The 27,778-nt window shown below is 43.4% G+C and overlaps 1 protein-coding gene across 3 annotated transcripts in view; it reads right to left on the reverse strand.

Annotated features, from left to right (window-relative positions):
- Positions 1-27,778, reverse strand: part of ralgps2 (Ral GEF with PH domain and SH3 binding motif 2) — a 66,550-nt gene that overhangs the window by 30,275 nt on the left and 8,497 nt on the right. For 2 of the 3 annotated variants that reach the window (XM_041040385.1, XM_041040383.1), the window contains exons 2-9: positions 19,050-19,159; positions 16,741-16,871; positions 16,264-16,371; positions 15,490-15,540; positions 7,045-7,128; positions 3,621-3,710; positions 3,431-3,523; positions 1,870-1,996 (exon numbers count right to left, since the gene is read on the reverse strand). In XM_041040385.1, the coding sequence (XP_040896319.1) occupies positions 1,870-1,996; positions 3,431-3,523; positions 3,621-3,710; positions 7,045-7,128; positions 15,490-15,540; positions 16,264-16,371; positions 16,741-16,800 (613 nt within the window). In that variant the 5' untranslated portion in view covers positions 16,801-16,871; positions 19,050-19,159. The remainder of the gene's footprint in view (positions 1-1,869; positions 1,997-3,430; positions 3,524-3,620; positions 3,711-7,044; positions 7,129-15,489; positions 15,541-16,263; positions 16,372-16,740; positions 16,872-19,049; positions 19,160-27,778) is intronic. The other variant, XM_041040384.1, reaches the window with a different exon arrangement.

Genomic DNA, 27,778 nt, shown 5'->3' on the forward strand with positions numbered 1-27,778 from the left:
AACGAGCAGGGGAAACGTTTTAAAGCGTGTGCGTTTTGCCACAGTGGAGCTATACATTTCTGTGGGCTCTTTGTCCTTGCATGATTGGCTACAGAACAGGAACAAGTTCATCTGAGCATTTAACAGACTGGCCCTGTGGCGAGCGCAGACAGGAGGGGACTGTGTCTGCAGCACCAAATGGCAGGTCATAGTTCACACAATTGCATATACGCGTGCATATACACACACTTTTGCACAAATGTATCACTGTGGAAAAACCAAAGGCTCAGTGACTAAACAGCAGAGATAAGCATCACGCCTACAAAGATGCAAATGGTGTAAAAACAGAAGCGCGACAGAAAGTCACAAAAGTGGCACACTGACACAAACACACACTGTAGAAGTTAATCCGCCTGTGGCATATTTAACACACCGAAAAACAGAAACGGTCATTTTAGCCCTCTGCTGTGGGTTGGGAACTTTAAGATTCAACAGGAACTTTGTTTAATGACCAGAGAGGTAAATACATGCTCAAAAACATCAGGAGAAACCCCAACCCAAGTTTACCCATCAGACACAGACACACACAAACGCACACACACCTACCCAACTCTTATGTTGGGAGTGATGATCTGGACCTAGCACTGCAGCTTTCAGTGTCCCGCTCTTTCATTCCCACTTTCTCTCAGAGGGATCCGCTGGATTTATGATAGAGGGGAACGTCTGAAAACAAGAGAGTGGTGATTTCCATCCTGTGTGCCAACTTGGCTCGGTCCAGCTCTGAGGACAGCCAGCTGGTCACACATCACACATCCACACTCATCATTGACAAGCTCAGACTGTAAGGAAACACCATCCCACTCACCCACCCATACTCATACTCATACAAAGACTCAGAATACAAAAAAAAAGACTCCACCCTAAGAACGACCAACTAGTCACACATCACTGAAACGCTTACCAAACGGAAAGTCTTTCCTTCTTATTCACATGCAGACACAATGAGGACATACAGCTAAGCTTGCAAATGTGTACGGTTTCACAGCATTAGCTTTGCATTCGTCTCCTGGTCTGTCATTACTTCCAGACTTCCGTGACGGAGCACAGTGGGGAAATTGGGTGGTTAAAAGTTTCTTTAACGACAAACAGACTCACGGGGCTCTCTGTGTTTGCGCCTGCGTCTGTGTTTGTTTGTACACGGTTGAGCGTCTAAGTTTGAATTCACACAGAAGTAGCTATGATACGAGCGTGATGGTAAGAGGAATAAATCGTGGCAGTAAAGAAGATCAAAGTCATCCAGTCATCATCACGCCAAAACAAGAACAAACAGTTCAGCAATAAAACCACACACATGGGCATGAGCGTTTTCCTCGCACAGCTCATAAGGGATTCCTGTGTGATGTCATACTGCGGAGCCGAAGAAAGAGGGGGCTGAAATTTTTAAAGAAAGGAAAAGACATTTATTATAATTTTTTTTTTAGCTTTCCTCACTGATTCATGTGTTTGTTCCAGCTGAAAGGAACTCTGAGATGTTTCACAACAGAGCAGCAAGAATATGTTTAAAGTTCTCCTCTATTCGGAGAAACAGAGCAGAGTGAAAACAGCAGAGGAACAACAGACGACAAACGTGACTGACTGATGACTCTGGCAATGAATAATCCATGAGATAACGAATTTGAGAGAAAGAAACCACTTCTCATTTCCTGCTTTACACCAGACATTTGCACAGAGCCAGTTTCGTAAACCCAGACGCTTGCCCTTAGATGAAACTTTATCCCGTAAGAAGCCCATAAAGATAAGAAGCTGACAGTAAGTAACATCAGTTCACCCTTCAAAGATCAAACATCACAGTGGTCTGTGAGTGCGTGTCTGCGTGTCTGTGTTTGTTACCTAGGTATGGTATGCAAGAGACCATGCTCTGGCTGCTTATGTAGTCTCTCAGACGTTTATAGTTGTCTTCTTTGGACATCAAGTAGTCGAGTCGATCAAACGTTGCCTTATCTTTCCGACTCAGTAACTGTAGGGTAACGGAGGACAGAAAACAGGGGGCAAAGAGAAAGAGACCATGAAACCTACATACAGACAGATGTAACATGTTAGCAAAGGAGGAGCCAGGAGAAATACAACGGAAAAGTTTTCTTCATTTAAGTCGCTTTTATTCAGAGTGAGGATTGAACTCTGATATACGTCGAACTGCAAAAACGAAAGTCTGACAATCAGAAATGGAAGAGAGAAAAACTGCAAAACAGACAGAAGTGGCTAACACAGTGTTCTCTGGCTGGCTGCTGCTTATCTGGATGCTGGTCTGCTGACAAACTATCAGCCAGCTACAGATTTGCACCTTCTCTCTTTAACGGCCTGAATCTTTAGTCATCCTTTGACAAAAGTAGAGAAGGAAAAAAAAAAAAACGTTAACAGTTTTTTTAATGCTTGTTTGATGCTTGTTTGGAAAATAAGTCAAATACCTTGTTATATGAATTGAATTTTCTTAGATGAAGCAAGCTTGTGCAACTCCTCGATCGTATTATTTGTAAAACTTCCACTTAAAAGAACAACAGGCCAGTGTCGGAGCAGGGACGTGTGCAGCGTTCCAGGTAGAGACAGACTTTTGTTTGCATGCTAGCATGTGCCTGCTTTTCCCCTTTGTGACAGCTACAGGTGCTAAACTGCGAGGTAGTTAACTTAAGAACCATGGCCGTTCATAGTGAAGCATCAGACCACACTCCTGCTGATCTGCTGACATAGCAACTTAAAGGCTTGTGTCAATGAGAATATATTAATGATAGTTGCAGACATCAAGCGTGTGTGTCTCTTCTCAGAGGCAGGTGTGCTTGGTCCTGGCCAGTAACATTCACACACCGGCCAAAAGAGTCTCCTGTGGTTTTGTGGACCGGAGTACAAGAGACTTCAACCATTACATCAGAGCATCATTATGTCATTATGTAAGATCTACATCTTCAGCGAGAGCACTGACACTGACACTGGGACTGGGACTGGGACTGGGAATGGCTGTCCCTCAGACATTTGTAAAATGGGCACTGACACAAAATTTCCTGAATAAAAAAAGACGTCTACACTTGAATTATGTGTTCAAAATGTCCCTTCAATGCCAAGATGTGCTAAAAAAACAGATGTGCGGCACTAAAGACACTACCATCTCTTTAAAATCTCAACTATTCAATGAGAATCTGGTCCAATGATGCAATCTGTTTATTAAATTTTCATTTTATCTCATGAAATAGAGCGATTTAAGGTTCTATGACTGTCCTAAATGCAACTTTTCCTTTATTTTTCCTACCAATCATCTTGTCACGTAATTTATGTGCTAGTTTTTATTAGCCTCTGTTTATGTATCCAGTGTTTTTGTACAACTCTGCTTGACATCCCTGTTTATTGACAGCACTCTACTAATAAACCAGATGTCCTTTCAAAGCAGGGTAAATATACTCACCGCCCATGTTTTGGTAAGCCTGAAGATGGGAGCACTTTGTAACCCTGACACCACAGCCATGACCGCGTGAAGGTTGTTCATGTCACACAGTTTCTATGAAAAGTACACAGAGTATACATTAAATCGAGTTTACACTGCAAACATTCATAAGGACAGAATAACAATGTCATGTGTGTAAACGTGTGTGTACCTTGGCAGTGCGAATGTAAAGACTCAGCACCTCCGCTCTGATCTTCAACGTCTGCGCATGGAGGATCTCTCTTACCACCCAAAAACTCGTCTAGATAAAACACACACACACACACACACAAAGAAATTATGGCACCAAGCAACACTCGCCAAAAACAGACCCAGAATATGGCCGGACTGATGACACATAAAACTTTATCTCTCATATGTTACATTCTTCAAAGCACAGTGAGAATTTCAGGTATGTAGAAAGAAAGACAGGGAGTTCTGCCTTGTTAAATCTCCAGACTCTGAGACCAGAGCCAAGGCCTGCAGACAATCACGACAACTGTGGGCTGAAACCAGTATAAAGCAGAGCAGGAGAGCACTGGGCAGACTGCTAACAGTAACACTCCTTCATACTCCATTAGAAATTAGCTCCTGAGAGAAAAAAAAAAAAAAAAAACAAGAGCTTCACGGGAAAATCTAACTGATTACAACAGAGACACACCATAACTGCTAATATGTCAAGGAGGAGGACTGTGCGGTGTGTGTATATGCGTGTGTGTTCAGAGAACTTGGCCAGACTGAGAGTGATGTCGGAAATCTGCCTCTCTGGGGAGAATGCTGGTAAGCCAAACTTCTGATTACGTGTACACACACGGACAAGTCAGTGAATCAATCAGTGTTTAAGCTCTGGGGAGAGCAGGGATGGAAAGAGGAAAAAGAAAAGAAGAGTGAGGGAAGAGAGGAGGTAATGGGAGGGGAAATTATCTTCAACGCCACAGGGCTCTGAGGACTTTCAAAGCCCACAGCTGTCTGCACATTGTGTTCTGATAAGACAGGAAGACTGACCATCTCTGCTTTTTCCTCTAGCGCAGACATTACTCTTACCTCATTCAGTTTCTGAATTATCCTCTCCCTGTCCATTCTTCTCGGCTGCTGGACTTTAGTATGTGCTTGTTTAATTGACTCTTGTCTATGTGGTCAGCATTCCTCCATTAAAGCCACAGACCACTGGGTGTCCTTCATGTGTGTGTGTGTCTATAAATTAGGTGTGTGTGTGCCTCTCCATCTACATTCTCAATGTGCACAAATTTTAACCTAGAGCTGGGTTTGCCTACTTTTTCCTGGAAACAGCCCCAGAACTTGTTTTTGTTTCAGGGAAGAGGTGAGGAGCTGAGGAGTGAAGAGACGAATTCATCCAGCCACTCACTCACTCACTCTCTCCTCTTATAACCCCATGATACAGATGTATATCAAACTGAGTTCAATCTATTCAAATAGTGTATCTCCAGGAAACAGAGACATATGCGTTTAATTTTCACTATTTCACATGGAGATGTCTGTAGAGAAGACGATGGAGTGATGACAGACATCTCCATGTCTTCTCTACAGACATGGAGATGTCTGTAGAGAAGAGGACGGAGTGATGAAAACAGACAGAAGATACATAAATAGTAAACCCCGACTTCCACTGGCTTCTCCTTCAATTTGCATCTTTTTCTTCGAGACAGCGGCTTCAAGATAAAAAAAAAAAAAAAAAAAAGAAGAATAAGCAGAAGAAGAAAAAACATTCAAATCTACCTTCCACCTCCAGGGTACAGTAGACTGGAGTTTCCATTGACTGTAAAATGCGATTCCAATCTGGGAGCAAAAACATGCCGCAGCTTCACATTTAGTTTCCTCTGAGTTTTAACTCGATATCTGAGGTCAGTCTGGACAAAGCCTGTCCATGAAATTCACTGTACCGCAGGGGTTCATCACAGAGCACGTGTCCTCGGATGCCTTGGCCTCAAAAAGTGCTCAACAGTGAGGTCACTCCAGTGCTCCACATAGATGCATACAAAAGTGTGTATATGTTAGTGAGGAAGGGTGTGGGGATGCAGGGGCTGCACAGACAGGGTCCTGTCTTTATGCATGTCATATTATGCCCTGAAGCAATGATCATGTCTTTGGGGCCATGTTTATGAGCGTATCAAAGCCTCCAGAGTGGAGCTGCGAGTCCCCAGCACTTCAATAATCATAAATGAGCGGAAGCAGACAGATCCAGCCACGGGCTGATAGCTGTGGATCAACTTATTTAATGGCCTGAGGGGAGGAAGGGACGGGATGCAGTTGAAGATCCGGCCAAAGACAGGGTCAGCAGCTGGCCGACAGACTTGAGGTGATGGTGGGTCTGATTCCTGAGTCGCTAATGGCTCTTCAGTGATAGAAGGTGAATTTATATACCTAACAGTCATGTTTAGAACGATCACTGTACCATCAATGGTCAATGAGAGCAGCCAAATGTAATTTGCTTGTAATACGCTGTCTAGAATGTAAATAATATACCTTGCACAAGGGGGTGTATATAAAGGCAATTTATAGTGTGATGATATTTTTTAATGTTGAAAGTATCAGGCATGTTTCTGATTTGTCTTTATTAGTTCTTCTTGTCTTTTCTCATTTGGTTATCATTGACACAAATGTATTATTCCTCTTATGATTTCTGGATAAAAACATTTGCTTTTTTTTTACTTCTATGCAAGCTGCTGATTTGTCTCCAAATCCAATAACAGTTGATCAATGCACAGTATTATTCTGCATTATTCTCTCCTTGCGGCCTGCTGAACGGACTGGCCACTTTTCTTCTGCTCCACATGCTCCCAAAAACGTAGTGCCAGCAAAACAGCGACTGAAGGAAGAGGAATATGGCCTCAGCTCATGCTAAGGAGCTTTCTGGGACTCTCTGCTCTCCCAATCCAACTCCTATTATCCAAAAAGCTCATTTTCCTTGGCTCCCAGCAGCTGAAATGTGTGCAACTAACATCTTGAATCACCGTTTGGGATCTGCTATACATGAAGTTTCCACAGCAACACATTCTTGTTTGATCATCTCATATTTATACTGGAGGGCAGTAAAGTGGGTCTTAAAGGAGTCTGGCAAAAACACTGGAAGGCGATTAAAGGGCACGGCTGCACCTTACATCATTACCCACAGCTTCCTGCTGATGATTTCACAGGGCACTGAGGGCGCATGCCATACGTGCTCTTGCATACATTTGGAAATGCTCCTACACATGCTACACCAACATGTAAGAGCACATAAAAAAAACTTAATGAGGGCCAGAACCAAAGACCATCTAAGGACAAAAAGAAAAACCCCACCTTTCTTCAGACCTGTGTGACTTGGGGACTATTTAAGATGCATCTGCCAAGCAGGGAGGAGATGTGGAGGTTATTGGGAGCTGCCATGAGAAGCAGGGCAAGGGTGAGAGCTAGGGTGGTGCTTTGAAGGATGAAAGAAGAGGGCATGATGGAAAGAGTTTTGATCTCTCCATTCCTCGATGGCCAACGCTCATAAATCTTTAACACTGCAAGAGGAACTGTTTTCTCTCTCTCTGCTCTTCCTTTGGGGTGAGATGTGAAGCAGTACCGAAGTGCAAACTGTGTATTTGTCTCACCTGGTTGAACCTGCGAGTGAAGGCCACAACATTTGGAGCAGAGCTGTGTTTCTCCTTCTTGTTCCAGCCACAGCTTGACAGCTCCTGAAAACATACAGGCAGGGGAACATTATGCACAGATCCACAGAAGCTTTTTGTATACGCGTGCATTTTACTGAATGTATTTAACAGCCCAGTCAGAGGTCACTCAGTGGGAAGTGGAAAGGAGGCAGAAAGCAGGGTATGACAGGAGAGAAAAGCAGATCAGGAGGAAGAGAGAGAGAGAGAGAGAGAGAGAGAGAGAGAGAGAGAGAGAGAGAGAGAGAGAGAGAGAGAGAGAGAGAGAGAGAGGCTGAGGACAGGATACAGTCAAAGGCACAGACAGATTCATGAATGACTGCAAAACCAGAGAGGTAAAGCAATGCAGGAACACACTCTGCCTTAGGATGAAGCTCTGCACTCACTACTAATTTCCACTAGACTGACTGTTGTAGGTTTTGTGGAAACAAAACAAAGCTTCTTAAAAGTGTTCATAATCCATGATAAACTAATTTAAATTCAATTCAAAATCTGAAAGTTTGTCTTTATAACAAAGTTTTATTATTGATTCGTTCATTTTTGGAGAAATTGATAAGTAATTTAAAGTTGCAGTACACCCTGCTGTGGTCCGCATCACTTGATCGCCATGGATATTCAATGGTCGTAGCAGGAAAAGCACAGATGGAACCAATAACAGATATGAAAGCTAAATCCCAATTAGTCAAGCCAGTAATGTTAGCGAGTCATGTTAGTGAGCCGGCATGAACACTAGCAGGCCCTGAAACACCCACACCTGAAAGTAATGCAGAAAAGTTCAACAGAAAAATTCAAGCTCTACTGTGTACGAAGGCGCACGTGCATCCCATGAGCGCAGGCGTGATATGATACACGTGTCAGACACCGGCACAGGGCGGTAATGGCAGTGGCAGCAATACCATGTGAAAAGCAGCAATGCAACATTAAAAGAGAAGAAGACAAGAACTGCAACTGAATGTAAACAAAGTCAGTTTATAAAAAAAAACGTTGCAAATGTTTTATGATGCTACAGATTCATGCATGTTTGGTGAACCTCAGGGTAAAATTAAGGACAAATATAACGCATTTTGCTGAGACACACATTTTGGTTAAAATATAAGCAGCAAAACTCGACAATAATCCACAGCCCTGTACTTTTAATGTCAAGTATTATAACAAATGTTCATATCATCAAGTTACCAGAGACCAAACCATTATGTTTTCTGCCAACTGTCAAAAAGCTGAAGCTATTCAGTTTGCAATGACAGAATGCAGACAAAAGCAGCAAATCTTTACGTTTGACAGGTCATAATTAGCGAATGTTTGATTTAGTTTACTTAAGTAATAACTTTAAAATAATTACCAAGTTATTGAAAACGTAATTTGTTGATTTTTTTTGTCAATAAACTAATACATTTTAGCACTTCTCCTCGTGTTAGTCTTACAAAGTAGCAGCAGCTGTGGAAAGCAGCAGCGCTGAAAGTGATTTCAGTAAACTTTATTAAAGGAAGGGCGGTGATTTTGGATCGTGAACACAGAAGATTCCAACAACACACAAATAGTCAGTCAGTACCAGGTTGGACTGAGTTTGGCCTCGGCCACTGTCCTCAACTATGAGGTAAAAGACAGGAGACCACACAGGCACTGCGAGGGGAACCCAGACCCTCCGCTGGCCCCTGCAGGCTGTCCAGAGGCCAGGGACACTGACGTAACAGTAGGAAAAATGTTGTGCAAGCTCTCCTCCTAATCCCTGCCAGCCCAACCGACTTGGGCTACAATATGAACAGCTGAACCAGGCTGCAGCTCCCCCACACAATACCCCCTGTGAGACAGTCTGATCGTCTGGAAGCAACAACCTCCACCAAACTGCTAACAACTCCCTGACCTGGACTGCATCAGGACGTCTACTGATGCAAAGACAACTCATGCTCGTTCAAGGGTGACTTGTTGGAGGCAGCCAGCGGGGGTTAAAGAGGCAACATATCAAATACAGATGTAAAAAGCAGACGTTCATGCGTGGGCGAGGCGATGCCTTGGGACCTATATTGCCTGAGTCAGGATGAGGATACGAGAAGAGGAAAAAGAGGGACAGCGGAGGGAAGATGAAGGGATAGAGTTAAGACCAGAGACCAAAACACTGCAGAAGACCCAACAGCATCTTCCCACAAGGTTAACAAGCCTGTGTGGAGCCTCCTCAGAGTTTGAGCATGTTGTCCTTGTCGCAGGATGTAGCTCAACCAGCGTGTAGGAGACTTGAGTCTGTCTCACCAAGGAGAACTCGTCGTTTATTTTAAATGTGTCCTTTTTAAATAAGCGCTTCCCTCCTTCCCGCCATCATGTCAATCATTCTTCTCTCCAACTTCCACACAACTTTGGTGATGATTATTAAACAAAGACGTTCCTTACTTACTGGGAGGTGGGTGTGTTTGTGTGTCTCGCCGCTCCGACCACCTGACCACCCAGGTAGGCGGTACACCCAAGAGGAGACACACAGACGCTCCTACGCATAGCTCGCTCGAACAAGACCGCAACATTTCAACAACTGTCACTGACCCTTCGACACTGGACCACCTAGGCCTGTCTCCTAATCTAATCATCCATCCATCTGTCCATCTAACTGAGTCTGAAGCTGATGTCACTTAATCTCTATTGTTCTGAAGTTGTTGTGTAATAACCAGTTGCTTCATGTGTACTTTAGCAGCAGGAAACTGATCCACAGCCTCCCCCCGAAACTATCAGAATTTGATTTCCTTTATTTTCCTTGTGACTTTATAGTCTCATTTCACACTCAGGCATTACAAGCAGGAGGCAACATTAAAAAAAAAACTGACAACAGCTGAGTCTTGGTAGAAAGGCCTTGGTGGGGCAGCACTGGTAAGGAGAGGGTTTTAAATTCTGCAGTAAAAAAGTGCCGTTAAAAAAAAAAGGGCCTGTTCCAAACCACAGACGGCCAGTCATTTCCACATACTGGTCTGGCTGAGCAGCTTCTTCATTAACGCTCGGCCCTATGGGGCTGTTAGAAGCTGCCTGTAGCTACAGTGTCGGGTAAGTATGGTTAACATGGAAGCTGTCAAAGAAAACTGACGTCACCTCTGGTTACAGGCTGCAATCGTCAACAAATAACAACTGACGGGGTTAAAGAGCTTATGGCTTCACTACAACCACAACAACACTTTAAATAAACCAACACATCTCAGAACTTAATTTTAAAATCACCATTTATATATCCCATTATCTCTTAATGCTGCTTTTGTTTAGACCAAAGTGTAGATTATACTCAGCTTTACAGATACACTGTAAGATGTATTATATAAACAGAGGTGCAGGCTGAATAAGACAACCAGCTGCAGTTAAGCCACAAATTGCTATGACCTCATGCGAGACACCACAGCAGTTCCTTTTGTTTTTGTGTACACTGTAAACGGAAAACTCAAGTGTCGGGGTCCCGGAGAATATTAAAGAGAGGCCACAGGCCAAGACAGGAAGGACTGATAATAGATGAGGAACAGGATGGAAAAAGAAGGAAGACGAGGAGAGGAGGAAGTGAGACTGAGAAAGAAGGTTTGCCGCAAGAGGGGAGGAGATCGTGGAGACAGATTAGCTGAGGATGACAGGAAGGAGTGTGATGGAAAATCTGCACAGTTGTGCCCGTTGCTGTTCTGGACTTCAGCTTGTAGCGAGACGCAGGAACACTAAACCAAAAGAACAGAGGAACAGAAAAATAAAACAGAGGACCTGGAAAGGACAGGAAAGATGAAAAAGAGGGGCCATGAAATACATCGCTGTCTCAGTGGGACATCTCTAAACTAAAGACATGGCAGAGACCTACAAGCAGCCTCCATGCACACCATGGAAAGAATTACTTTTCCAGGAGCTCTTTCACTACAGGCATTCTATAGGATTCTTGTGGTAGAACAGGCCATCTGTCATAGCTAGTAAAACCAGACAAGGCATCTCTCTATGTCAAGATTTCATTGTGCATTTGCTAAAGATGATATTAACGTAATAATTACTGCTAAATGCCAAAAGAAATGTTAAACATCATCATGTTTTGATGTACTCTTCCACTACTCCAGCAATTATTCCTTTGGCACCTTTTTTGGAACCGAATCTCAAATTCTGGACCAAATCCTCTTTAACGAGGGAAAACTTGTCATTGTGGTTTTTCTGGCTCAACTGCCAAAACATGATTTTTCTCCACCTTTCACCATGATAGATGTGCACTGACCATCACGCTGACAGGCTGTGGTGTAGGTGGGATTCCCTCATGTGTTTGTTGTGCAGCAATTATTGTCCAATCCCTACACCAGAAAAACAACATGTGCAGACCGCAGGTCCCAGCAGAGAGCTGTATGCAGTGTCAGTTACTGTAGAGACAGTATGAGAGAAAACAAAATATTTGAGCGAATGTTTCTCTATCTCACAATCAAGGCTGGAAAACATTAAGCCCTACGGGCGAGACGGGCCCGAGAACGTGAAACATTACCTGCCTCCGACTACAAGTCACCATCTCCTCCGTGACTCACACCAGACTTTCAATCTGTTCAGAGGTTTTGTGTGCTGGGCGCTCAGACATGTGAGGAGCTGACATACTTCTCAGCGGTACGTAAAATGCAATCTGATAGCTATTCCCTGAGAGCTGAAGAGAAACTCGCCAGCCAAAGCCACTAAATTACTTACTTGGCTGTTGTCATGACTGTGTGTTAAAAACAAAGGCAACCCTCTCCCCCCTTCGAGTCCCTTTACATCACTCAATCTCTCTTTTCCTCTCAGCCTCTATTTTATAAACATCCAGCTGTAGATCATCAGCTCCACGTCTGATTATGAAATTAGAAATGGCCCACTGGGACTGGGAAAAAAAACAAAACAGAGATGAAGGGAGAAAATGTCCTCTGACTTTTATTCCACCACAATTCCTCTACACTTTTTCACTTACACATCATTTTACTCTATATATTTCTCCTGTCAGCTGATCGTCTGTACTATATCGAGCTGTCCAGTCCAGTTCCCTCTTAACAGATCCCGTCAATGCTACAAACCATCAGAAATCAATGCATCGTAAATTTAGATGAGAGAAAAAGATTTAGCTACAAGTCCCTTGCATCCTTTTCCCTCCCCCTCTCTATGATCCATCTTGTCATTTTAATGGCATTTCACTTTGCAAACCAACAGCCAAGGAACACATCAGCGATTCAGCTGAGGGTTGTAGATTATACATCAGTCTGCTCTGCACTATAGATTACTTTACCATCAAAAAATAAATTCTGCTGTTCCCATCAATTACACCTGTACTCCAAACAGAAAACAAGATTCTGACAACGCTCGGTCAAATTCTTCATCTTTTTAATACTCTGGTCACTGGCAGGAATCATGAGCAGTGAGCTGATGAGGGTCCATCGCATGAAGGAAGTAAATTACAACAATCCTCAGTTGCATGGAAGTGTCCTATGAGCTGTCACTTACGTACCATCAAAAGCAGATGTGTTTAGATTCGGCGTTTGCCTCTGGACTCAGCTCTGATCTTTAAAAACCTGCCTCTCTTCAAGCCTTTCCAATATTAAGGAGTTATTTAGAAATACTGGCCTCTCCAGTTATTATCCATTACTTATCCCACTTTATATATAACCGCAGTTTGGAAGAAAAGAGGATAGTGAGAGGGGACTATACTTCCTGCCCAGAGGGTTTGGCCAGACGTAACACCATCTCCTCACACTGTTTCTCGTGTCTCCATCCACAGTTCTCATGTAATCTTTTATTGCGACTGTGACAGACAGTTATCTTTTCTTCCTCATCCAGAGGGTTTGGCTGAACCTATCAGGCTCCCCTCCATAAATCTGCTCCATGTCAGCATTGGAAAACTTGAGTTAATGAGATCCACTGTTCTACTGAAATCTTGTCTGGGCCAACTTTCCCAGCTCATGCCAGAGCGTCTGTTTATGCGTCATATACACATGTAAAATGTTGTAAACAGGAGCATACATAACAGTGTCTGGACCCTCAGTCTCTCTCGATGGTGTTCTCTCTCTCACACAAACTCACTCACGCTCACATTCTTATTATATTAAGACGGTTATGATGTGTTTATGGAAAGAGGAAAAATAAAATCTTAAACACAGACACCAACAGGCCAAGTCATAGCTAATTTATGGTCATTTTAACTATTTCAAGTAGCCACTACAGTTAACTATGGAAATTACTGCAGCCTTGGAAAAACAGCAAACACAGTAACATCAGTACAGAACATTTAAGTCAAGCAGAGGACACTAAGAAGTCTAAAGTCTAAAGGGCAAGTTTAGTTTACCTGCAGTTACTATGCTTTAAGTGAGCAACAAAAACATTTTTAAACCAGTATGGCCACAGACCAGGAACACTTGGAAGCAATCTGGTGGAAAATTTGATTCGTCTGTTGTTTGTTATTATGCAAAAAGTCAAAATATGTCAAAATGAATCCCTCCAAAGAACATCTGGACTCATCTGAGTTTAGTAGAGACTCTACCGAAGATGAGACATCCAATTGAAGGTTGACTCCCTTACAACTATTTTAACAAATGAGAATTACAACAAATCACGTCATGGAAACCAACACAAACTTTGCCTTTTTTTTCCACTCTTTCCCTCATCTCAAGAAAATGATACGGCAAACATGAAAATATTTGTTCTATATTAACATGCCTTTTAACCCTAATCATGTCCATGACTGTTACCCTTTCATCAGTAATCCCTATTTTGGTTTCCATATGTGTGTAGATTTCAGTGTAACACGGCATTTAAAGAGTGCTTAAAAGGCAAAAATGGGCTGTACGTCAGTAAAAACACTATTGCACAACTCAAGGTTTTAACCAAGTTATTTAATATTTTCCTATTCGGGCGGTGAATGGAGTGAAACAGCAGGCGTGCACCAACACATACACACACACACCTGCTTTTCCCATCATCCGTCTACGAGACTGACAGCAGTGGAAACTCTAGCTGAGTTCAGTTCAGTCTTAGCTTTGTAGCGTCTTGTCCGCCAGTGTTGTGAGACAAAAGCACAGCGAGGGCAGGAAAAGCCTCTCTAGAGCACTCTGTCCCTGCCAGGATGCTGCTGGGTCACTCTGCATACTGTACACTCTGCTCCTTCTCTCCCTCCAGACTGCAGCCTTCATCTCCTTGTCAGCCCTCCCCCTCAACCAGGCCAGTGTGAGCACAAAAGTTCTTCCCAAATGCCCCCTCCTGCTCACTTTCCCCTGCATCATCCTTCATTCCCACTTCTAGCCCGCCCCCCCCCGCCCCCCCCCCCCCCCCCCCACCACCACATGTGGGACTCTGCAGCGAGTGAAACCACATCCACCTGACCCTTAAATCTTCACCCTGAACCATTATTTTCCAAATTGCTAAACTGGACCGAAGTACAGGGACACATTTTCATTAGGCTTGTAAATCCCGCTTAGACAGCCAGTCAGTCAAATTGGACTGAACATGGGAGCATGTTCGCGTTTATGAAACCCTTCATAACGACAGGCTGTTTGAAGGGTCTGCGTGACCTTGGCCCGGTGGAGTTAAGATGATGGGGCTGCAGTCCAGAAGATTTCAATGACTTCCCTCTGAGTGAAGAAACAACTATGTACTCCAAAGACAACCCCTGACAACGGCTACTCAGTGACTTTAATCTTTAGTTTTGTTCCATTACTCAGACACAACAAACTATTTACAAGACTAAAAAGGTCAAGCTACACTATGACACGGTCATTTAAATTAAATTGAACCGTGGGTCTGGAAATGATATCATGTCAGAGGAGTGCGTGCGCTGTTAGCTGAGATGAGACAAGTGTTGCACATGTGCAGTAGCAGGAGTCAGACTGCACCACACCATACTGGGTTGTGGTCTGTATCCTGCTTTTATAAGGCCACAGTGGCCAACCTTAAACACAGGCTATCCATGCCTTGCTGTCAGGAAGGGTCTGACAATCCAAATGAGAAAAAGCATGAGATTGCACGCGGCTCTCGCTGAGGCAAGGTGTAAAAGACCGGGCAAGGCACAGATACCCTTTTTCTGCACAACTGTAGCTCTGTGTGGGAGCGCTGATCAAAGCTGCTGCTGAGATACCAACTGCATGGTAATTGCGCAGGAGAGAAAAAGAGAAAGAGAGAGGGACAGACAGAGAAAGACAGCAGATGGATAGAGTAAAATCTTAAATTCTTGTATACATACACACACACACACAGACATATATATATATATATATATATATATATATATATATATATATATATATATATATATATATATATATATATATATATATAGTGTTTGAAAAGTGTAGGTAACTCAAAAGTCCCACTTGATTTCTCACACTAGATGTCAGAAATGGCATCAAAATAAAGCTGTCAACACCTCTTCTCTCTACAGATGTGAATCTGAAAGCAGCTCACCTCTGGCTGGATGGCTTTGAACACAGGAGCGTCCATGAGCGTAATCTGGCCCTGGAGGAGATGTAACACAACAGTTGTTAGACTTAACAACTCTAGTAGGCCACAATGACAAAGTTTGACAAAGCATTTCCCCAAATCCCACAAATCCCCCATTTCAGACCTACATTACTGTGTAACGGACAAATTATGAATTGTCAAATTGCACAGTGCACAACTCATTGTTCCCTGTACTCTGATTTTTACTGACAGCACCTTTAAAGACTTTCTTAATAATATACCAGGGAAGATGTGACAAAGAAGATGAAGAGTGCCCCCTTGTGGTTGAACAGGGTAGAACAAGAGACAAACATCAAAGCAATGAAATCAGTCTACAGACCTGAAGAAAAGAAAATATTTTATTTGAACTGTCATAGGGGCCGCAGCATTATTCCAAACAACAACATTATTCCTCACAACAAAGTAAGCCTCATTCAGCAGCAATGTGATTCCTGTTTGTTCATCATCACCACGGAAAGTTTGTGCAGAGGCAGCCAGGGGAAATCTATCGCTGCCTGCTTGGCACTGCCAAACATCATCAATTATTACTGATCCAAACTCTGACCCCATTTCCTCCTCTATCACCACATCTCCTGCAGTCCCAAGTCAGCACATCACATTTGTGCTAACTGAACATTTCATTTTTAAAAACACTCATACATGATGCAGGTTAACCAGACAAGGACAGATAGACTCGGATACAAAAAAAAAAAAAAAACCCACAAAAACTTTACTTACTGCATATTCTTCAGGAGTAACCTTGAGCACATCAAACACAACAGCATCAAAACTCTTCTTCAGCTCTGAAGAAGCCTTATCACTGAGAGATTCTGAGCTGCTGCTCTTCTGGAGGAGGAGAAACAATCAAGCACACACACACACGCACGCACGCACACACACACACACACACACAGTGTTGCATTGTAAGGTAAAAGCTGAGATAAGGTATCTGAGAAACAAGAATGATGGCTATGCAGTTAAAAACAAGGTTATGATGAGCAGAGGAGAGGTGTGGTATGAAAGGGCTCATAGCAAAGCTAAAGAATCACTGCAAAAATGTGCTGACGTGACACATGACAACATCCCGTCACCCAGCAATCACACACTGAAGCTCTCTGTGTTGAGAGATGCTTGAATGATGCACAGGAAGTACTTGTTGTGCATTAATCTAACGCACACAGTGGACGGAGGTCTAGCGTGTGGGCGTGGCCTCACCTCAGAGACTGTTGCAGCGGTGGTGGTGATGCCTGATTGGCCATTAGGGAGGTCCATCATTCCCACACCATCTAGCTCTAGCGCAGGAAACCATTCATCATCCTCAGCTGCAGCAAAGTCCGCCCGGCCCTCTGGACACACAAAGACAAAAAAATAAAAAATAAAAATATGGACAGTAGGTTAACTGTGCACCACATATCGAACATTATTATCTGTATGCATAGCAGACTTATCACTCAGCATGTAGCAGTAGCACCACCTACTGGTTGAAATAAGCTGTTTTAAGAATTCTCAAGTTCACTTTGTCATTACAGGCCCCTGACCTGAATACTAAGCTAATTTCACCCTAAGAAAATTTGTTACGGTTGAACTTGAGATGACGGTGAAAGTGTCGACAGGTTCAGTTTCTGTCCCAGCAGGTCTGTGTGTGTGCCATATGGACGCACACTTTCACAGCTCGTCATTTACTACACTAGAGAGGGACAGGACAGAAGGGGCTTAGGCTGAGCATTAAGAAGAGATCTCGTGTGAAAGGGGTTTGGAGAAGCCAGCCGTCTGTTAGCGCCACAACACTAAACAGCTTACACCCGACACTGGAGTATGACCTACTGCCACTCGATGACTCTCCAGACCAGACTTAACTTCTAAACACAGGAAGGAATTTTATTAGGACATCTTTTGTCAAGAGGCTCGCAGAGCACGAATATGCTCATCGTGAAACTCTCCAGGTGCTCTGGAGAATGGATTTCAACAGCTATAAAAACACAAACTGACTGCTGGAGTTATTCACGTGTTTTGTTTTTCTTAAAACCCGAGCACCAACTGTTTCATTACATAACCATTTAAATATGTAAATTTGAAGACAAATACACTGCACAAGCTACCACGGCAACACAAAGCTGTATCTAGAAAATGTGTTTGTTGTCTTGTTAAATCACTATTCTGTTGGTGAATCAAATAATCAATAAACAGTTCCAGCATGAGCATCGATCAATGAATGTTGCACAAGCTGCATTTTCTGGTCGTCTTCCATAAATTGTAAGCAATACTAGCACCACTGCTCCTGAAGTACTAATTATTCATTTATCACTGCTACTACTCACAATGTCTCAGTCATGGTATCCGGAAAAACACAAACTGATTATCCTCATATCTACTTTGATATCCCAGTCAGAACCTACACATGACAATGCAGACAGAAACGCAACAAAAGATTATTATAAGTGCTTAATGATCTTATGTATCATGAACATTAGACAACAGGCACAGAGTCTTGTTCTTGTACAAACTGAAATTTCAAGGCTGAATGATTTCTTATTAGGATGGTATGATGTGATATTTTAATATTCCACAGTATTCTTCTCTGGCCAGGACTGAAAACACCTCAGAGACTATTCTTTGCCAAAAGCACACTGAGAGACAGTAATGAAAAATAAGGCGCCGCTTAGAATACTGAAGGCCAGCAAAGACATCCCTTGTGTACTTGACAATGCAGGCCTCTGTGTGTGTGTGTGTGTGTGTGTGTGTGTGTGTGTGTGTGTGTGTGTGTGTGTGTGTGTGTGTGTGTGTGTTTTGGCTGGCTCAAGGCTCGAGCTGAAATGGCCTGTGCTTTAAGAACCATTAGCTGCCTTCCACCGTTGCATTCTGCTCAGCCAAGAACAAACAGCACTACATCATGTCAACTTCCCTCACATTGTTTGACAGCAGTGTATAATTGCACAGGAAACTACAGTCACTCTGTGTTTACAAGTCTTAGCCTGTCTCTTGTTTATAAAGTCATACGTCTGTAATTACCTTACTTCCTGGTCTAATACCTATGTGTGTCTTGTCCTTTACTCTGAAGAGCCCCTTGACAATTATGTAAAATATCAGTTGGGAGTTTCGCTTATCGTCACCACACGCTAACACACAGCCCGCGGTCTTTAAACGTCACAGCAAATGTGATAAATGCGAACATAACACTCGAGTCTCACACAAAACCAGTGATTATCCATTCATTCAAAAATAAACTCTCTAAATACATCTACAACTTAACATGTACGACTAAACTTTACTACCAAAGTCAACAAGGTTGTTGAGCTTGAGACACATTCCTGCATATTGTTTGTTGGACACCTGCACTCCTGTGTGTCTAGCACCATAAGTAATGTCTCAGTCATGTCTGATCCTATCGTGGTGATTTGCCCAACTGTAGTCATATGCTAATATGATTAAAAAACAGTTAGCCTACAACCCTGCAGGCACACTCAGAGTGCTGTCACCACACCTGCAAAAACAAGCTATGCTTGCCAAGACAAGGCCTCACTTACCAGTTGTGTGTCAGATGGGCATAGTGCAGGAAGTGAGGTTAGCCCGTTGTTGCTGTATTGCCGACTCTGTCTATCGAGTTCTGTCTTTCTGTGAGACTGGCTCCTGTTGTCTGTGTGAAAGTGAAAAGAACAAAAGAGAGAGACAGAGAGGGAGGCGGCATGATTCTTCTGAACATGAGGAAAGCCCACGCAGCCATCAGCAACAAACACAGCCAAAAAAAAAAAAAAAAAATCCAGTGGCTGATCTGATTTGTGTAAGTGCAAACGACCAGCCATTGCAACAAATGTTAATGGACACTTGTGCATCTTATAAACCACTGGTTTCAGTCACCATTAGCTCAGCAAAATACAGGGGAGGACGTTTTAGAGAAGGAACATAAACATCAAATAACTATCCTTCCCAGATAGTTACACCTTATAGCAATGCCACTTATATTATATTATATTATATTATATTATATTATATTATATTATATTATATTATATTATATTATATTACTCAGTATTGAAGAATTGCTTTGTCTTACTGCTCACATGTATCCAAAAACATGGTAATCATAATATAACTACATTATGTGTGCGGATGTACCGATCAGTATCGGTCTGATACTGACCTTATTAAGAAGATCAGGTATCAGCCATGGCGTGACCAAGCCACAGTTCTTTATCATTAACCTTATTCATTCACAACAGCCAACTCAGTTCAAAGCGCCACAACATTTCCTGGCCATGTTACTGTGCATATAAATTAATTCACGGATATCTAAGTAGTAAAGATTTTAAATTTGGGAAAACGAGAGCACTGATACTGGAAGGGTACTGAGTGCTGGCAGATATCGCGAATTAATGTATCAGAGTTGGTATGGGACGTAGAAGAAGATGGATTGGTAGATCACTACTTATATGTCTATACTGCACCTCAACTAAATCTGAAACCTGTGCCTTTCAAACTTTGGATTTAATGCAATACGGTCTCAGTTTTGAACAAACTTTACTTGTACTGTATAGCATAAATCCTATCTTGCTGTGTGCCTCCACACTTAAAACATGAAATGACATGACTAATATTAGCCAGTAGGTGTCTCACTACTCTAAGAGATAAAGCCTGTGTGTTGGGACTGAGTGGGACTCAGAAAGGCTGTGATCAAATGCAGCATGCTGGCAGACAGTAGCTGGCCTTTAACCATTAGATAGGGGCTAAGATCTTCTCGTGCCCTCCAAGTTGTTGACACGCTGGATGGAGGTACAAAGCTCACCAGCAGAACAAACAGCAGATTAAGATTTCCACTAACCAAAGTTAACTTTAAACCTTTGCTGACATAAGCCTATACATCCTACTCACATCTGATTAAGAAAACAGTTCAGCTCTGTTGCACACCAGCCCTGACAAGAAACTCACTTTTATGCTAGGACAACAGAAACAACAACAACCTCTTTGTGCACAGACCAAACAGAGTCTATGCTCACAACTACAGTCTGTGTGTCACTGTCACAGAGAGTGTTGATCTGCCTATATGCTGAGCAGTGTAAACACCCCCTGGCAAACAGCCTGTCTCTGCTTGTCTGCTGTCCGTCAGTTTGCTCTGTGTCTGAGCTTCCTCGTCAGTCACGATTGCAACCATCCCGAACCAGTTTACATCTAACTTTACAGCTACAGCCGCCCACACCTCCAGCTATGCTACTTCAAAAACATCCTCCTGATCCAATCCTAACTGGTCAGAGCACCTTACTCTCTGCTCTCGGCCACATCCATGCACCTCTGGCGGTGAGCTGGGATGAAATGTGCCGTGCTTGGCGACACAGTTCTACGTGGTTGAATCATCATGCTTCGCTTTCTGAGGTTGAAGTCAAGGGGCTGTTTAGATGAAGCAATATCATATGAGTAGTGATACGGTGATAGGTGTGTGTATTCAGGAATGCTGGGAATGTAAGGACGGGCGGACAATGTTTCGGTTTCACCATGATAACACTTCAGGAGGACATTACAGGGATTAGAGGAGGAAGAAGAGAATAACAGAGGAAGAGCAGCAGAAATTGGAGAGAGTCATGTTGGAGCTTGCAGCAGGGGATTTGTTGTTGTTAAGCTAAATGTGACTTATTACACAGCATGGCAGGTGCTGTTGAATTAGGCCTCTCTGAATCGACTGCCTCTCCCTCCCTCCACTCGTGTTTCCAGACTGCTTTTTGACATTCACATGCTGCAGTTCAAACACAAAGGCGCTGGCAGCCTAACAGGGCTCGTGGTGAAGGGCACAAAGCGTACCAGCAAGTGTGCCCGTGTGTCGTCATGCACATGCCGGCATATTTGTGCATGTGACAACACATTCCACATCCCGCACTGACCCTTTACATTCCCGTCTCCAGTGGCCCTGAAAACAGGTCTCTGCCACCTCCGTTTGGCAGGTCCTCTGTCCTCCTTACACTGCTCATCTCCTCTGTCTCCTCTTCACCTCAACCTCATTTTACAGCAGCATCAGCCTTTAAGTGAATGTCTGTTTGGATTAATAGAAAATAACTATGTAATAGGCACACACAAACATAAAGGATTCCTGTGTTGAGTATGTGTGTGCAGGAAGGGGGTACCAGGATTGCGTGTCCCTTTACAGAACCGTACCTCAAGTGTGATCGGGGAAAAGGTCACACACCGTGAGACTGAATAAAGGATCAGACGTGAGATTCCTGTAGTGTTCAGCATTAACAGACAGTTGTGTGACTTCAGCAGCTTTGACATCTCTGCCAGTTCCTGCCTGCAGCTCTGCAGGCCTGTCTTTGACACCTCGCAGCCCTGCAAGTCTCGCATCTCAATCTGCTCCAAATGTGTGCGAGAGTGCCACAAATGTCCTCCTCGTGCTAACAGCAAGGCTCACAGTCCTTACAATTATGAACAGAGAACAGAATCCTGGCAATTTCACTGCACACATCTTTTGAAAAAGCATCAAGAAGAGAAGCCATTTCTTCTTTTTCTCCATTGTGCTTTAAGGTCTAATGCTTGCACTGTACACTGTACAGACACATGCTATGCGTTTTGCCTAGCAGCAGCAGCAGCAGCAGCAGCAGGGCTTGATGCATTTGAAAAGCATGCTGCAAATGCACCAAAGTCACGGAGCCAAAGTGGGTCAGTGTGTTGAGCTGAGCAGTGAGGGATGTGACAGCCCATTAAGCTGTGCCCCCCTTCTTCCTCTCTTTAGTGCCCACAATACGCACACCCTAAGAGAATTCACACTGTTAGGAGGCCTACAAAGTCAGAGTTGTTATCTTTTAGGCAAAGTATCTTTCCACTATGAAAGAACTGCAGTAGGTCTTAGTGCCAAATTATGGGGAAACACTGTACCGAGCAAATCCTGTTTAAAAAAAAAAAGCTGGGACATAACCCTCCCTTGTATTTACATTTCATAGTAGGATTAAGTTTCAAGAATTGAAATGTTCTACTCCCCTTTCCCTTTCGCTCTTTGTTTTACAGGAACAAAAAGAACAATCTAACTTCTAAATTTCTTTTGTGAAGCCTGTTAATCACGAGGGAGCGAGTCGGTAATGCTAAGCCAGCAAAGGCTAGATTTAGGTTCTCACTGTCCCTGGGCTCTAGTCAAGAGAACACTATTGATCCGACACTAAGAGAGGCCAGGCTCATCACACACGCTCTCTAATAACCTGCACACACAGTAACACAGCATGTGGCAGCATGTCACAGCAGTTCGATATACACTGCTTTCACTCAGCAGGTTGGCTGTTCAAGCACAGATCGGTGGCACAGCCTGCGGAGGGACAATGGTATGTGTGTGTGTATCTGTGTGTGTGCGCGTGTGTGTCGCTGTCGAGGGAACATGGCTAACAGCCCCCTCACGCCGTCACTTAACATGCCGCTGATGCTCAGATCCTTCTGAAGGTCAATGAGCGGGCCGAGGCAGCTCCGTGATAGCGTGGACCAGTAGGAGTGGGAAAAAAAAGAGAGGACGCCTACGAGCTAGAGCTGCAGGAAGGGCTGAGGGAAAGCAAGACACTGCCACAACTCTACACGTACAAACACTAACATCTGTGCAAAAACGCCAGCAAATCGAATATCCTCGTCCTTCCAGACAAGAGGCCTGCATGCATCTGAGTTATCATAGCAACGTGATGCAAAGTGAACCCAGTGACACCACACAGCCTGTCTCTAGCCTGCCACTGTACCAACCGTGCTCTGCCCTCTAACATATTGAGCCATCAGTTCATGAATATTTAGTCCTGTCTGTGGCTGGAAATAAGCATGATCTAGTGGGAAGGCAGAGCAACCAAGGGCACAGCAGGTCTTAAAAAGGAAGAGAGAGATGAGACACAATTATCTAACTTTGCACCTTAAAAATTTTGTTGAACTTTTTTAAAGTTTTTAGAAGAATATTTCTCAATACCATCACCATCAGTGATGATCATCAAATGAAATGTCATCTGGAAATATAAAGTGTGACCCTGAAGTGGACGGGTTTAGTTACGAGTTGACTGTCACGGATGATCCTGATTCGGAGCTTCGGAGAGCAATAGAAATATAAAACTCAACAACATGACAAATAATTGACATTCAAAGCAGCCTACATTTGACATTTATGATCTATTATATAACTTTCAAATAAATAAGACAGCTCCACGAGGTCTGAGAGGATGCGATAAAATAAAATGTAACGTCTTGATTGAGTTGCCTTTTCTTCCATAGCCATGTGATTTCCACAGCAGTGAATACTGCCACACGTTATCTGTGTTGACAAATGCCAACAGCTCGTTTGCGAACACCGCCACATTTTAGAAATCAGTCGTCATATATATAACGAAAGCCCTCTTTTCCATTTTCAAGGCAAACATTTCCAATTTACACGGACAATTAAAAACAGTCACCAGGTCTGTCAGCTGCATGAATATTGTGGTGAAGTGCAGGTCAGCTGATTCTTCTTCTGCTCGGCTGATAACAACACGCAGGAGACATGGTGCCTGCTAAGTGGACACACACACACACACACCTGAGCCTGGTTTAGTTAGGTCTGTGTACCCTGTTTGTGAAATTCCACTAGTTCTAAATCAGTGCAGTAGCAGCAGCTTGCACCGTGGGGTGTGATTATGCTTTTTTTAGATACACTTGCTTCTCTCTCTCTCTCTCTCTCTCTCTCTCTCTCTCTCTCTCTCTCTCTCTCTCTCTCTCTCTCTCTCTCTCTCTCTCTCTCTCTCTCTCTCTCTCTCTCTCTCTCTCTCTCTCTCTCTCTCTCTCTCTCTCTCTTTTCTTCTTCTCCCTCGATCCCTACAGCTCTCAGTGGTTGATAATTAGAGCTCAGGCTTTACACACAGGCTGTTCAGGCCTGTCCCCGCTTCTGTCTTTTCTCCTGGCACATCCCCCAGCGACACAGACACACGTGGTATGTACAACTCTCACAGACCCAGATCAATGCTTTCCTGTTGCCCAGCCCCGGCCTACAGCTTTGAAATGAACAAATACTAAAAACTGCTCCAAGATCCAAGGCACAGATCCAAGTGGTCTTGATAACAGTATCTGTATATCCATCAGATGAAACGAAGAGAGGCAGCGGTGCCAAGCTTGTGAGTAGCGGCATGTGGAAGGGCCTCAGAGCAGCAGGCTGTCACGTGTGGGCAGAGCACTGGCCCACAGTTTGTGTGTATGGCTATGTCTGTGTGTGTGTGTGTCTGTGTGTCTGTGTGTGTGTGTGTGTGTGTGTGTGTGTGTGTGTGTGTGTGTGTGTGTGTGTGTGTGTGTGTGTGTAGGGTTCAGTCTGATTCGTGGTCCAAATGGGAGCGGGCATGCCGCCCAGCCCAAGTTCAACTCTGCTGCTGAAGCCTGAGAGACCTGAGCATGGTGACGGATGACTGGGGGGGGTAGAGGAAAGGGGGGGGGGGCAGGGGAAGCAGAGGAAGTGTGGAGCTGGCAGCAGCACTGATGTCTGTGGTCATTCCCTGCACGGACTATTAACAAGGAAAGGGCAGGCTAACAATACAGGGCAACAGAGCAGTCAGTCAGAGCTGTACTGTTTAGAGGAAACTGATAAAATCTCTATGCCTTCCTCTATGAGTCTCTGAGGATTGGCACAAATCAAACACACAGCAGTAAAACCTCTTCATGGAGGCTGAGCGAACACTCATTAAGGCCAAAAGTGACACTGCATGTCACATTTATAACAAAGACTATCAGAATTTTATAGATAGGACAAGATATTCTGAGTGTGTGAGAATGTGTGCTAAATGTTGTATGTATGCTGACATTACGTGTTGTGTAGGGCTGCATGATGTGTAAAATGTCCACTTTGTGGGAATCAAGTTATAACAACCTGCACCAAAAGGTTATTTTAAGTTGTAAATGTAATGTAGATGACAGGTGGCTATGTGAGCTGCCTTGAGTCACGGCGGTCTGGTAAACTGAGTTGTGAGTTACTGCAGTCTATACCGCTGTCATGACTCAGGACGGTCAGCTGGCTCAGGCTATCTGGTAGCTAATCTAGGCCCTGTTCAAAACTGGCATCACCACGCGTCTTGGGTGATCTGATCACAAGTGGGCCAGCTCTAAGGATGTCAGTTCACACCAGGCATTACAATGCATCTCAAGTAACCAATTGTGATTGGATCTCACTTCCCCACTCTATATACAAATAAAGACGTATCTCATTTACCTTTGCAAAGACCAAATGCGCGGTTGTTTTTCACTGGAGGCAGCAAAAGCACCTCCCACGCCTAGTCCACCCCAAAGTAAAAGAAGAAATCAAAACAAAACAGACGGTGCATTGTTTGTGTTTGACGCACTTGTAATATAATTCTAAGAACTTTTCAGACATCATGGACAAAGCCAGCTTACATGATTTGTAAGCAGGCTTGTATTTATTTGCAACGAGCATGTACGTCCACTTCGAGGATGTCAGTGGCATGGGGGTCCTTGGATGTGGCCCAGGACACATTTGTGTTTTCACTCCCATATGCAGCCCACCTCTGAATGCGGTCTGAGTGATCAGATTTCACGTGTCCTCAATGCGTCTTGAGTGCATTTACACCTGTACTTAGAGCTGTCCATTGTGATCAGATCCCCCAAGAGACTTGTTAATGTCAGGTTTGAACAGGGTCCTAGAAATGGTATCTGTGAGAGGAACAGGCTGAAAAAGACGGCACGCTGATCTGAACTCTCAGAGACATGATCTCTGGCAACAAGACGTGAGGCCATGGAAGTCAACTGACTACTAATTTATTCGGTCTTTCCGTGCCACGGCACGAACACTAGAAAACAGCTGTCTGCGCACATCAGGCTAATGCCCTGTCAACACAAACAGTGCAGATGAATTAGTGAGCAGACTTTCAGTTTCTGTCTTATCAGTGATCATCACTGCTGACTGGATCCCGAAGAATCATGTTTCCACTGGCAGAACTAAAACTGGAAAGGCCCACTAAACTTTCATTTTGAAATGAGTACTCTATAAGTTTGTTTTGACCTGACGGTTGAGATTTTCAATCATTAAGTTGCAGTATATTCAAAATAATAGTACACAGTAAAATCAAAGTCCAAAATCTGTGTGATTAGACTGACGTGGGGGTGGCAAGTAAGTTTTAGTATCAGACTGAGCAATACTGCAAGTGATCATGCTAGAAAGTTTTGTTAAAAACAAAAACATAAAACAGCAAAAGTGACAGTGGGGTTTTGAAACCACAGAGAATAAGTGACGTTACAATGCTGCTAATGCAAGGGCAACACTTCCTGTAGCTGCTTTTTGTAAAAGCCTTTTAAGCGAACAGAAATATGTGTGGCTTTTATTGTGGCAGAAGACACATAAAACCCGGGGCAGGTTTTAACTGAGGTTAGAAGTTGGTATACAAACTGACATCAGACATTTTTGTCTGTTTTTCTGTGAGTGAATCAGTTTTATATACTGAACCGTTAGTGAAGAGCTGTAGCCACTTAGAGCGTTTAGGATAAACATTTAACTTCAAACACAGCTGCTGCTGCTGCTGCTGCTAGAATTTAATGAATCAACCAAGTCTGAATGTAATTCTGAAACTTATGAAATCATCAAAGTTTCTTAAGCTTACTATTTGTATCCCAATCTATTAAGCTATCAGCTGTTGTTTGGATGTACAAGACAAAATGTGTGTATGTGCGTGTGTCCTTTGTCTCTGTTAGAACACCATCATGAACACATCTTCCCTCTTTTATGAGTTAAAGCCACTGCATATCAATAGGACTTGACCAAACAGATGTCGTGTGGGCAAAACATCCTTATCTCCATCTCTGTCTGCCGCCCAGAATATGATTCTTTCACCTTCGCACTGATAATACCACAAAGACAGACACAGCATTTTCCAGGACTGGGTTCCTGATGAACCCTCAGGGCGTTTGGGTGAGACACTGCATGCTGCTACCTGACAAACCATACAATTATCTGACAGCAAACACACACTCACAAACACTCACAGGCCTGGTTGAACAATACCTTCTTTCTGGAAATGGTAAACTCTCAGAGGGTTCCACAGTAAATACATTTTTAAAAAGTTTTTTTATTTCATCGGCTTTGCTGGAAATCTGTGAGTTCTAAAAAAGTACAGTCTCTCAAATCATCCTTCTCCCACATACAACACTAAAATCTACAGGGCATCTCCTGTCTCTGGAACAATGAGCTCATCCTCCTCCAACAAGTTTTTCTGTCCTCTTTTAGGTTGTCCTACTCTGCTCAGATACTTGACCCAAAAGAGCAATGCACCAGCCAATACTGAAACGCTAC

Source organism: Toxotes jaculatrix, chromosome 6 (genome assembly GCF_017976425.1).
Source record: "Toxotes jaculatrix isolate fToxJac2 chromosome 6, fToxJac2.pri, whole genome shotgun sequence".
NCBI classification, from domain to species: Eukaryota; Metazoa; Chordata; class Actinopteri; family Toxotidae; genus Toxotes; species Toxotes jaculatrix.